This window comes from Myxine glutinosa, chromosome 14, assembly GCF_964187855.1.
Source record: "Myxine glutinosa chromosome 14, kmMyxGlut1.1, whole genome shotgun sequence".
Lineage (NCBI taxonomy): Eukaryota > Metazoa > Chordata > Myxini > Myxiniformes > Myxinidae > Myxine > Myxine glutinosa.
Window position 1 is genome coordinate 19,851,369 of NC_136274.1, and position 13,008 is coordinate 19,864,376.

The 13,008-nt window shown below is 42.9% G+C and overlaps 1 protein-coding gene across 2 annotated transcripts in view; it reads right to left on the reverse strand.

Annotated features, from left to right (window-relative positions):
- LOC137439469 (phospholipid-transporting ATPase IA-like) overlaps positions 1-13,008 on the reverse strand; it is a 238,304-nt gene that overhangs the window by 50,669 nt on the left and 174,627 nt on the right. For both annotated transcript variants that reach the window (XM_078768165.1, XM_068135239.2), the window contains 9 exons: positions 12,822-12,960; positions 10,461-10,525; positions 10,031-10,236; positions 8,011-8,194; positions 7,708-7,818; positions 4,707-4,781; positions 4,436-4,558; positions 2,837-2,915; positions 2,369-2,430 (listed from right to left, as the gene is read on the reverse strand). In XM_078768165.1, the coding sequence (XP_078624291.1) occupies positions 2,369-2,430; positions 2,837-2,915; positions 4,436-4,558; positions 4,707-4,781; positions 7,708-7,818; positions 8,011-8,194; positions 10,031-10,236; positions 10,461-10,525; positions 12,822-12,960 (1,044 nt within the window). The remainder of the gene's footprint in view (positions 1-2,368; positions 2,431-2,836; positions 2,916-4,435; positions 4,559-4,706; positions 4,782-7,707; positions 7,819-8,010; positions 8,195-10,030; positions 10,237-10,460; positions 10,526-12,821; positions 12,961-13,008) is intronic.

Here is a 13,008-nt window from a genome sequence, read left to right on the forward strand (position 1 = left end):
GTTCTTCTTGTTCTTCTTCTTCTTGTTCTTGTTCTTGCAGAGAAGACAAAACCTCAAAGCTCCACCCATTCTGGGAACCATAGCTCCACCCATTTTGGGAGAGGCTTCATATAAACAAATATCCACCATTTTATTAACTCGCATAGTTTTGAGGCCTGTTTTGTAGGCCCGTGGTGTCTTCCTCTCTCACACAGTTTTATTTCAAATCAAATTCGATATATCATTCCATTTTTCACAGTCGCTAACATAGTTTTAGACTCGGTTGAAAAAAAACGGGAAGAAAATCCGATGAAAGTTGCCCTTTATAGATCGAAATGAATTCTCAAAGGCCTGTAACTTCAAGTCCATTGAGATATATTTTTTTTAAATCGCGGCATGGTCAGTCATACACCGCCCGAAATAAGAGACGGGAAAATGCCGAGATATATATATTTTGTTTAAATCACGGCATGGTCAGTCATACACCGCCTGAAATAACAGACGGGAAAATGCCGAGATATATTAAAAATTCGTCCATTTGATGACAATCGTCACGATGAAATATTTAATTTATACGTCGTCACAATAATGTGGAGAGAGGAGCATAGCTTCGTTCACGTGTCGCCACACATGGGAAATTGCCGAGATATATATATTTTAAATCGCGGCATGGTCAGTCATACACCGCCTGAAATAACAGACGGGAAAATGCCGAGATATATTAAAAATTCGTCGCCACACACGGGAAATTGCCGAGATATATTTTCACTTTGCACAAAAATAACATCAAGTAATCGAATCAATAGGAATGTCCTGTGCCTATAACATCGACGTTATAGGCACAGCTGCATCTAGGCATTGTGTAACATCGACGCGGCTTTTGTTTTAATTAAAACTTTTTGTACTTGTTTCCATTGTAATATAAACCAGTCATTTATTACTCAGACCATACACACACAATAAAGACAATTAATTATTACTTTTTCTCCTGACATACCATGAAATAGCATGTATATTGTACAAGTTCATTGCAAAATAGATATGCAAAAATAGATCATACACATAGCATATAATATATGATACACATATCTCAAAAAAAATATCAAAATTCCAACATTCACACAACAGTTCCTAGATCATGTTATCCTGCCATAGGACACTGCCGACGTTGTTGTAGTAGTGCTTGAGGTAAACGCGCACAACCTTGGCGAGCTAAAGACTGCGAGCTGCGAGCTAAAGACTGGTGGTACCACCAATCGTAAGGTCGTGCAACCAGTCGGGACAGGTCGTGACTGGTCGCACTACCGATCGTGAGGTCGTCCGACAGGTGGCACCACCAATCGTCAGGTGGCAGGACCAGTAGCACGACCAATCGTGCGACTACTTGACCCGCGATCATGCACGACTGGTGGTGCGTCCATGCGCGACTGGTGGTACGACCATGTAAGACCTGTCTGCGACCTCTTACGATTTGGAATCGCAGGTCAGAAGTTTTGAACATGACCATCGACCTTGCTGCGACTGATTTTGCTCTGGCGATCACCCACGACCTCTGTGACCAGTCGCGTGCTCTTTCTACGATTTGCCCGCGATTCCAACATTTTTCGGTTGCAGCTAGGTCATAACCTGGTCGCAGGCCGGTGTGACTGGGACCTTAGGGTTATGGTTGTTAGGGTTATGGTTGTTAGGGTTAGGTTTGTTCAGGTTATGGTTGTTAGGGTTATGGTTGTCAGGGTTATGGTTGTTAGGGTTAGGTTTGTTCCGGTTATGGTTGTTTCGGTTATGGTTGCTTGGTTTATGGTTGTTGGGGTTAGGGTTGTTTGGGTTAGGTTTGTTCAGGTTAGGGTTGTTAGCGTGATGGTTGTTAGGGTTAGGTTTGTTTAAGTTAGGGTTGTTCAGGTATTCTATTATATATGCTATACCACTTCCCTTCTTCCTCCGAAACACCTCTCCCCACCCCAACAACCACTTCCTTACTCTTTGAATTCCCCTTTACTTCCATTTTCCATCCATCCCTTTTCAATTTTTCCGTTTTACAACTTGCTTTGCCACCATTCCTGTTAAGTACATCATGTTGCCTAATGAGAAATTGCTGACAACCTTGCAGAATTCCAAGTGCGCCTGCCTCCCAGGTAGTAACAGACGGTACCTAGTGGTACGCTGGTGAGAGTAGTTTGGATCATTATGGTTCAAAATGGCTTTGCTTCGGAACATTTTTTACGCCTCCACCCCCGAAGGTGGACGGCCGGACGCCTTATTTAATATAAGTTGAGACAATTGCTTTTATACTTCCACTTGTCTGCATTTATGGAAGGTATCACAAAACCAATTTGCGATATTGGAAGAGAATAACAAACCGAAGGAAAAAGGGAGAAGCTGAATGTCTTACCGTGTATACTATGTTGCCCAAGAAGAGGTAGTCGTGTGTTTTTCCAGAAAGAAAAGTCACGTCTAAGAGATGTACCCAAAAAACAAGCAGTTTGTATCCATTGCTTTTGTGCTCATCATTGAAAGTATCAAATGTCGTCGCACACATCAAACAAAACGAACACGAATCTCCTGTGTTGGAAGGCGTGCTGTTAACGTTCTCAGCTTTTGTGAATGTTTTTTTGGGAAATGTAAGTTTACTAAGACATGCTTTCTTTTCCCTTCCCTTCCCTTCCCGTGTAAGAACTGGAAACGCTGGGAGACCATTACAATGAACAGCCATTACACAATGAAGAGTAGGTTATTCACTGTTTCTGCGATAAATTATTTATGCGGCCATCTTTTTTTTTTTTTTTTCCAGCTTTATACGAATCACTGGAATGAAGGAACGTCAGGGTACAAGACAGAGCTGCATCATAACTAAACATACCGTGGTCGATAGCTTTCAGTGGTGCCCAGAACAGCACGATGGAGTGGAAGAGTCCGTTGAGACAATGAAGCCAAAATATCTGATTTGGAAGAAAGGAAGGGGAAGAGTGAGTGCAATTCTCTATTGCATGTACATTATGTCTACTCAAACAACGGCTTATCCTGCTATTTTAAATAAGGTGTGTGTGTGTGTGTGTGTGTGTGTGTGTGTGTGTGTGTGTGTGTGTGTGTGTGTGTGTGTGTGTGTGTGTGTGTGTGTGTGTGTGTGTGTGTGTGTGTGTGTGTGTGTGTGTTGTTGTTGGTTGTTATCTCCATATCTGGGTTTCAGAGGGTGGAATAGAGCCCTCTCAGGTCTCAAAAGTATCCACCGCCATTTGTATTTGCCATCTGCTGCCACCGGTTGTCATCTCCACACGGGAGCCTCAACACTGAACAGAGCCTTCTCTGGTCTTGAAGCACCCATCTCTAACCCAGCAAGGAACCACGACTCATGGGCTAAGCCATCTCCACATATGTGCTCCTTTTCCCCCTCCACCTTCGGAGGTTCACCCGATCCCACCTGGGGACATCCCTGCTCACCCAGACACAACACCCCACTGCTTCTACTGGTCACCATCTCTATATGCAGTGCCACCGAATTCCAGTCCCATCGACCCATGGTGGGAGGGAGTCAGCAAAAGGGAGTCATCATCGGCAGGAGGGATAAAGCTCACCAATCTGCATGACTAAGCCGCATCCCAAACACCTCGGTCTCACTGAAGGTGTTATATTCAGTGTGGTCATCGACCCCACCGAAGCTTGGTCCCACCCTCGACAGAATGGAGTCGATGAAGCCTCCCAGGCTGCACAGCCAGGCTGTGTTCCAAACGCATATGGGTCAGTGCAACACCGGGTGCCACGTGAACAGCCCTCGGCCTCATTGAAGCTGCCATAGCTGCAGGGTCAGGCCTCATCGCAAACGCATGTCGAATGGTGCGACACCGGGCGCCACGTGCGTGGTCCTATGACCCACCAAAGCCGCTGACTCGTCGCAGTCTTCACTCCCATAAAATATGTTATTCAGCACAATCTTCAATCCTATAAGTACCTGACGAGAGGGGGCTGGAAGAGAGTGCTGCATCCCCCTTGCCCTCTTATGAGCCTCCCCCTTGGGAAACCCTGGTTACCCCTGTTAGTATTAAGTAAGTGTATGTACATTCTGTATGTGTGTACATTGAAAATCAAAAACAGCGCTGGGCCATGGGCCAATCTCCACCAAATTTTGCATATGTGTTGGTGGTACCTCCCTCCCCCGCCTGTACACGCACCACAGTGCAAGTGGTTAACTGACTCCTGCAGTAGACAGGGTGTGTGTGTGTTGGGTCGTAGACAGGGTGTGTTTTTAGCCACAGCACAAAATATATTTGCCTCACTATCCCCCAACCCCACAAGGCTGTTCCCGAAGGAAGCAGGTGTTTCTAGTTTCCAAAACAAATGATATGTCACATATCCTCCTGTGGAAAAAGTCTGAGGCATTTCTACCTATCTGGCATTTATACCCATTGGCAGCCGCAGGCCCTGTACTTCCGGTTTGGAGAGCTTTGTTGAGGGTCCTATTAACCTTCGAGTTGAAGTCCTCTCCGTTCTGTGACCTCTTGTATAGTGCTGGATACTGAAGAAGCTTCTCTTTGCTGCTCGTCTGCTCGAAGATTCCCAGGACAAAAGGTGGTAAGGCTGTGAACAACTGTTGAGGAAGAAAAGTTTTGCATGTTATTGAGGACGCCCTAGGCATTAGAAACATAGTTGCTAGTTTGATGGGCAAGATGGCTCGGGTTGCGTATATTTAAAGGATCGCAATGAAAGAAAACCAAGACGTCTCGCGGATTACTTACCACGTTATAGAGGCCGATGCACCAGCGATCGAAGAGGATCTGACCAGAGAAGCCATTTGTGAATGCAAACCAGAGCTGCAGAAATGTTAGGAGGGCTGTGAGCAAATTGTACACCTGGAAATTTGATAACAAACCGTATAGCTGCAAAAACTAAAACATTGTATTTGCAAGAAAAGTGTTTTTACTGATTGGTGTAGATGCGTTTCCTTACCGCTAAAACCTCAAGTTGTAAAGACAATGGCCAAAATGATATGGATCGTCAAAAAACGTCGTCGATCCGATTATTACGAGGTAGACTGTTAGGCTCGGATAATTCGCGGAAATATCTAATGGTATAGAGCACCTGGTTCAGAGTTGTCAGGAAAAATGTTGTTTGACTTCATCAGGGAGTTTGTGCGGATGGGTATATGAGCTAAGCAAGGGAATATTGCGCAGAGGCTCCGATGGATGACCAACGACAAAATAAACAATGCAGATGTTTCTGTTTTTTTCCTACTGGTGAGAACGTTTCTTCTTCTCCTCCTCTTCCCTTTATAAGGAGTGATGTCCAACGGTAACAAGCTCATGCCCTACCTTGACCACGACACTCCTCCACTCCTTTCTGTCCTCAGCCAACTTACTTATATCCCTCATCACACAATCCTCCCTCTTCAAACGTGGTGTACCTCTTTTCTTTCTACCTTGTTCCCTCAACCTATCCGCACTCTTTGCCTTTCTCTATTCCCCCATCCGCACCAAGTGTCCTGCCCATCTCCAGCATTTCAACAATCTCTTCGTCAAGCTCATCCGCACATCAAACTCCTCCCTCAGTTCATCCATCCTCCCTCAGTTCATCCATCCTCCTTCTATCCACCCTCTTCACTCTTGCAATCCTCCTGACCCAGTTGTTCTCACAAACCTGCAGCTTCTGTTGTCTCGCCTCTGTCAGTGCCACCGTCCCCAGACTGTAAAGGTAGGCCGGGTTTATGCATGACATCAGAACCTTTCCTTTCAATCTCCTTGAAATCTTTCTATCTGCCATTAACTTTCTGTCTGCCATTCTGGTGAAACCAAATTTCCTAATCTCATGTTGAGTTTAGGAGTGTATGTAACTCTTTAAGACTACCGGTACATTTAAAGTACCAAATGCAGACAATGAATGCGCAGAATATTCGGTGATACAATGTCTGTATTATCTTAAGAATTAAATGCCAGATTGTACATACATTCTGCTCAAAGCTGGTGTTGTGCATCCTTTTTGCTACGACTAAAGGTAAGGCCCAAAACATCAGCTCCTCTTTTATTCACGGCAGATCAATTACAGTTTAAGGTATTTCACCTCTTATTAGTGTTGCGCAAACACCCAAATCAACTGGTTAAAGTAAAACAAATAACTATCTGTTTGGAAGATGTTTTTTTGGTGGTGCTGCTTTTTCATTGGTAGTACTTTGGTGCCCATTCCAAAAGCACAGGTATATTATTTCCTGATACTTCCTGAAGGTTGTTGATGAGCCAGTTGGGGTTTTGCAGACAACGTCCTAGTAATATGGTAGTTCTGCGATTAGCTCAGTTTCCCAAACCTTAGAATCCAAGTCCAAATACTTTAGCTGGATTTGAACTCACATTATCTGTGTTTATCAGTCTGGTGTCCTTGCCATGTGGCCACCACCATTTTTTATAGTTCCCTTAAAAGGAACTTCAAGGCTTGCAGGATGGCCAAAAGAGGTACGCACACTCACCTCTAAGCTGTCTAGCCTGGGTTCGAATCTCGGCCCAACTATAAACTGTCATCCCGGTGCCGCCCCTCGGATGGAAGTTGAATGGACGTCCCATCTGCCAGAAGTAGTTGATGGGCGTTAAAGACCCGATGGTGTCTTGCGCAAAGAGAAGGCGAGCTAATGCCGGCACCTTGGTCAAATTCTACCATAACTACCCAGTATAACCCTTGCTCAGGAAGATGCTTCGGCGGCACCGACGCTCTGTGAAGAGTATGGCACATCAGAGAGAGATAAGGAACTTCAATGCAGGAGGAGGCCATTACGCTTATCAAGCCTATACAATGGTTGCCAAACTATAGTTGTTTATCCATTGCCAATAACATCGTTATTTGAAATAAATTTGATGAGATCATTGAAAAAAAATGCTATTTATTTATTGTTATTCAACTGCCTTTAGAGGCCATTTTTCCCCACAGAGTAGGGGTTGGCCTTTTTTTGGGCACCATGGGTCCCCTTTTTGAAGCAATGTTTTATGGCCGGATGCCCTTCCTGCCACCAACGCTGTTGGTCGCCTCTTGTGACACACAGGGAATTACCAGTGAACTGGTACTCAATTTGCCAACCTCAGAAGGATAACAGGCTGAGTCAACTCCCATGGCATTAATTCAGCGATCTACTGGGATTCAAACCCAGGATCCTAGGATCCCAAGCCAGCACCCTAACCGCTAAGCCAACACCTGGTTATTAATTTGTTACTAACATAATATTTATTTATTGTTATGGTTTTATCAAAATCTCCTCTTAACCATTACCATCATAGGTCCAATGGACCCGGCCGGGTGTTTGATGTGCTATAACTTTTTTTATTTCGACATCTATTTGCGTGCCCTTTCAGGTCTTGCTCAAGTCGAATTTTTCCAACATTTGTCTGATATAAAACAAAATTTATTCCATTCAGTTTTAACGGGAATTATTTATTTACATTTAATTAAAACGCTACGGCCTTTGAATCTTAATGAGATTCTTCTTTATTAAGGAAATAAGAGATAAGAGCCGAGTGTAAATGAAGTGCATGGTCTGGTCATGAAATGATATACCAAGGATAAAATGAATGTGCAGCCATAAAAATCTCTCCTCTTGTAAAATATTCTGATATTTGTGTTGGCATGAATCCAGGAAGTGTTCAGGGCAATAACAATATTTTACCACTGGGTAACTTCACCTTTTCAACCTGTCTAACAATTAAATCGATAGGACGCTTATCAGCCCGAGTCATGTTTTGTAGTTCTGTTGCGGACACTTACTTCGATGATGTACAGCACGATGTTCTTGTAGAAGCAGTACAGGATGCATTTGGCGACACGCGTGTAGCTCCATGCTCCATGAACCAGGATCAGCTTCTGCAGGTGGCTGAACTGATACACAGGTAAAGAGGTATCTTGGCACCGATTCTATGAAAAACGCCCTTCCCATGAGCTTTAGGCTCTTCAATTGTGACGTCGTCCATACAGTTAGATTAAACCGAAAGAAAACTGTTTTCTACAACTGTCAGTGCATTTGTCGTGTAGCCTTACACCTTAACTTAGGTTAAGTGCTTAAATAATCACCTGTGCAATGGCGTAGTCGGACGAGTTGACGGCTTGCAGTCCCTCGTTTCCGCTAATACCCACCCCGACATGAGCCGCCTGGATCATACCCACATCATTGGCACCGTCACCAACAGCCAGCGTCACCGAGCGTACCATGCGTTTCACGGCTTGTACGATCTCGGCCTTCTGCAGAGGCGAAACTCTGGCGGGATGTGAGGGAGTTCAACTCTGGTGAAGGGTTGTGCACGGATTTGTGCTGGCTATGGCAAATGAAGGCATCAGCATAAACTCTGTACCGTGAAATGGGGTGAATAGGGACAGCAAGGTGAATAGGGACACAAACTGAAAAAAAGTTCAGAAACTTTTTTCGCTGAAAATTGATAACCATACCGATTTGTTGATATTTGGGTTGAAAGTGTTCTCTTGTTTTTTTTAAAAGCAACTTATAGTCCCTATTAACCCCATATATGGGTTAAATAGGATTTTTATGGCTGTCCCTATTCACCCCGTTTTACGGGTGAATAGGGACAGTCACTAATACAAAAGAATAATAATCAAGAAACAATCCTGAGTTTCCAACTTATTGCTAAATTGATAGCTGAGATGGATGCACATAATATGCACCCATAATATAAACCACGGTGCCAATGAAAAAAAATATGGGATAAAAAGTTTCTCCAAACTGTCCCTATTTCTTGATTATTATTTTTTTGTATTAGTGACTGTCCCTATTCACCCATAAAACGGGGTGAATAGGGAGAGCCATAAAAATCCTATTTATTCCTATTTAACCCATATATGGGGTTAATAGGGACTATGGGTTGCTTTTTTAAAAAACAAGAGAACACTTTCAACCCAGATATCAACAAATCAGTATGGTTATCAATTTTCAGCGAAAAAAGTTTCCGAACTTTTTTTCAGGTTGTGTCCCTATTCACCCCATTTCACGGTACATCATTTAAGGTTGCCATACATTTTTCTTTAGAACGAGCTTGATTATATATATTATGCACGTTGCCCGATTGCCTCTGAACGAGGTAAACTTCGTAACCACATCACGTATAATCCTAGATGATACCTCATTTAAGAGCTTTTGGGTCCAGACAGTGCATGGGAAGGTCTATACTATAATGATATTCATGCAATTTCGAGTTTATGTGCATTTTTGTTGTGCACATAGGTGGTGTGTAGGTTCAGAGTTGCTGGTTTGCACACTTACCTGAAGCAAAAAATAATATAACCACAAACTATTCAGTCAGTTCCGTCCAAAGTATAATTCGCTTTTCTTCGATTTACTTTACAGAGAAACCCTGGCAGTCTTAACAGTTCTTGACTATCATACTGTTGAAGGACATTCCCAGCAAACTCCCTAAATATTCCACACTCGACTGGGAACAAATCCCATACAATAGTCCCGTGGAACTGGGTTATCTGCTCGTATAAATATAAAAATACACATTTTGTTACAAAAGCATATACTTTGTAGTATAAATTTACTAAAACAAAAAGTTGCACACATGACTACTCGCTTGCATATATGTAGCACCAGATCATGAAAAATGAACAACGGGGCAGAAACAGCAGAGTAGATGATGATGAGGGCGTTTTTGCTTGAGGTCTAAAACCTTCCTTTAATTCACGACTTGCACCAACACGTGACCAGAAATGGATGCATGGGAATAAAAGTGGCCAAATGCTGGGGCCTGAGGACGTCTGTTAAGAAGCAGACAAAATGACATCTTACACCAGGTGTTTTGGCAGATTATATCTTATTTCGAATATTGGTTGGATGTGCCCTTCCTGTTTGTGCATATATGGGTGTACACGCTCTTACTTTAATGGCCCCAATTATGGAGTCGGCTGGGAAAAGTTTTTGACCCAAATCTTTCATCAACCCTGACAGTGAGTCCTGACATTCGACTGAAAAAGTCCTGACATCCTGTCGTATGTGTGTGTGTACGAGTACGTCAACATCAAGAAGACCATGTGCAGTGGCTCATATACATGTAATTATCAGCAGACAATTCCACAAATTTACCTGCAACAGATGACTGCACGACATGCGATGGCGACATGTAGGAATTTGTGCCGCATTCCTTCCTCCATTGCAAAAACCAAAGACCTGCCATCAATGATCAGAGCATGCCCTTGGGTCTTCCCTTTTCCTTCATCAGCCTCTTTTCCATTGTTCTCTTCTTTTTTTTCCAAAGTTGCCATTTGCTCTTTCAATAACAGCTTTGTGTCCTGATGATACCGAGAGAGAATGGTAAGGTAGAACTTTTTGGTTTGTTGACCCAAATGAATATTTTGCTCTGTTGGACAGGTATTCACAGCAGCAAGGTAACCGAATTTAAAGATGCTGCCAAATAAATAAAAAAAGTATTTGGAGGTTGTGAAAACAGGAAAAAGTATGATGCAAGACTTTAAATCCAGGTGTCTTATTTGTCATGTGTTGGTGTGTTGCCTACCTCGCGATTCCCAGTGTTGACAGAAATCAGAATCATGTCTTGAGTGAGGAGATGTGTCGAGTACCCTAAGGATCAGAACATTCACATCTCGGTTATTTTAAATAAACAGTTATTGAACCTCATCCACCATAAGTCTGGTGTTTTTTCATATTGTACCATGGGAGAGCCAATGTTCTCTGTCTGTATATATCTGGTAATATCTGGCACAGCCATCTGGTAATGAGTGCAGCTCCGGGATCAAATCCCATGTAATACTGGAATTTGGTGATTGTGCTCTTACCTTTCCCAAGCAGGGCACAATGGAGGTGACAGTGGATATTGAGGACAAAATATAAAGCCTGAAGTGGAAACAGAGAAGAACTAGAACGGCATTCGGTAGAGCGCATATCTCCGCAAGGCTGAACAGTTTACGTTTTGTATTTCACTGATAGGCTCGATCTGCATCTGGACCTGATCCAAAATCGAATCGGCTTGTTCTCGTCACCTAGCCAACTTATCTACCAAGTTTCATCAGAATCCGTCCACAACTTTTTGAGATATTGTGCGATATATCGTTTTTGGCCCAATCTCCCAATGGTGAAGAATCATTTTAAAATGATCGTATCCGGATCTAGATCTTCAACAAAATCGAATCAATTCGTCCTTGTCAAACGCCCAACCTGTCCTCCAAGTTTTGTCCGAATCCGTCCATACGTTTTGAGATATCGCACAATGTTTTGTTTTGGCCCTGTTTCTCATTGGTGAAGTATCGCTTTATAAATAATAATAATAATTCTCGGATCCGGGATCTTCACCACAATTGAAACAATTCATCCTCGTCACACATCCAACCTTTCTACCAACTTTTGTCTGAATCCGTCCATAACTTTTTGAGATATTCTGCTCATACCCAAATCCTAACTTCCTAACAACAACTGTCTGCCAGACAGACAGACAGGGCTCGAAGGTGAAAACAGGTCACCTTCCGTGGCAGAGGTAATGAAACAACTATTTGATATGAATGATCATGATCAATAATGAAATGGAAATCAAATTGAAGTTTTTCATTTGACTTCAAATAAAACCTTTTTTTAAAGAGAAGAATGAAGAACTAGTCTTGCTTTGGAAGTCTCGTAATGATGTGTACTGGCAGACAGGTAGAACAATGGATGGAATGAACAGCATGTTGATCAAGGTATGCTAACTGTCGTGGGAAGGAAAGAGAAGCTCACCTCGGATGTCAACCTTTCGTCAGAGCTGCTCTGAAATGTCAGCTTCTCATTACTTCCCACAGCGGTTATGATATTATGAGTAACGTTTTGTTAATTCCATACCTTTTAACCTGAGACATGTCACAGGTCTAGAAGAACTTCGATTTGCTGCTGTTGTTAGGGTTCTTGTTGTGGTCGATTTTTAAATGTGTACCCATTGGTCAGACAGCTGCTGGACCACACCACATCAGTCGCTTGACTCCACCCACCATAGTGCTGAGACGAAATTATATGGCCTCCATCTTGTTTCTGGGCCTAGAACATTAGGCCTGTAAAGGCCTCTGCTGATTATAATACACTGTCTGGCTTCGGAGCGTCAGATTTCCATTGGCTTTGTTTGGGGCGAGTGTTAAATTATTAGTAAAGTTTGATCAAGCCCGTACGCGTCTCCCTAAAAAAATATCATTACGTAATTTTTTAACAGCGCCATTTTTGCGTTTCCCAATTGTACCGTTGCCGGATTTTTAAAGCCAATTCCATCACGCTCAATGATGAAGACCCATACTGCGAATGACCACGTGCAGGTTTTTATGAACAAAAGGTTTATTATCACAGGGAGTGGGAGGGCAGAAACTTGGGAACTAAATACACTTCTGGCGTTCTTGAGGCCAAACCGAGATCTACTGTAATCCAAATACCTCAGAGATGATAACAGCATAACCCTTCCTGCCACTCCTGGTCGAAGTTGGAACATTAGTTGCCTGAAACCAGACCCAGCTGTCCGCAAGACTCATAATTGATATTGAACCAAACCACGAAGACCTTCGGAGATCAATTGTATAAAACCTTCAACGGGAAGGATGAGGGAGTTGAGTTGACAGAGGAAGCGAAAAATTTATATTTTGTGCCGCAGGTTGTGACCACAATGTGGTTATTCTTGTTAACCAATACTGGTTGCTACCACTGGGAGTAGGCGGAGGGGTTATTTCTTATTTTTTAAGAATATTTTTTGAAGATATTAGTTATTTCTTAATAATCAACTTTGCTAAGTCTACAGTAAGCACTTGCAGAACACACAGCGTAATCTCTTTACTTAAGATGTGATGATCAAGGCATTTCGACCTGATGGTTAAAGGTAACTTGGTAATTAATGCTGAGAGGAGCCGGTTACCAATATTGATGGCGGTCTCCTGCTTGTCACCGGTGAGCACCCAGATGTTGATTCCAGCCTGACTGAGCAAGTTAATCGTCTCAGGGACGCCCTCCTGCAGACGATCTTCAATGCCAGTTGCTCCCAGGAGTCGCAAGTCCTTATAAGGTAAAGTTTACAGTTAACATCAAACAAAAAATATACCATG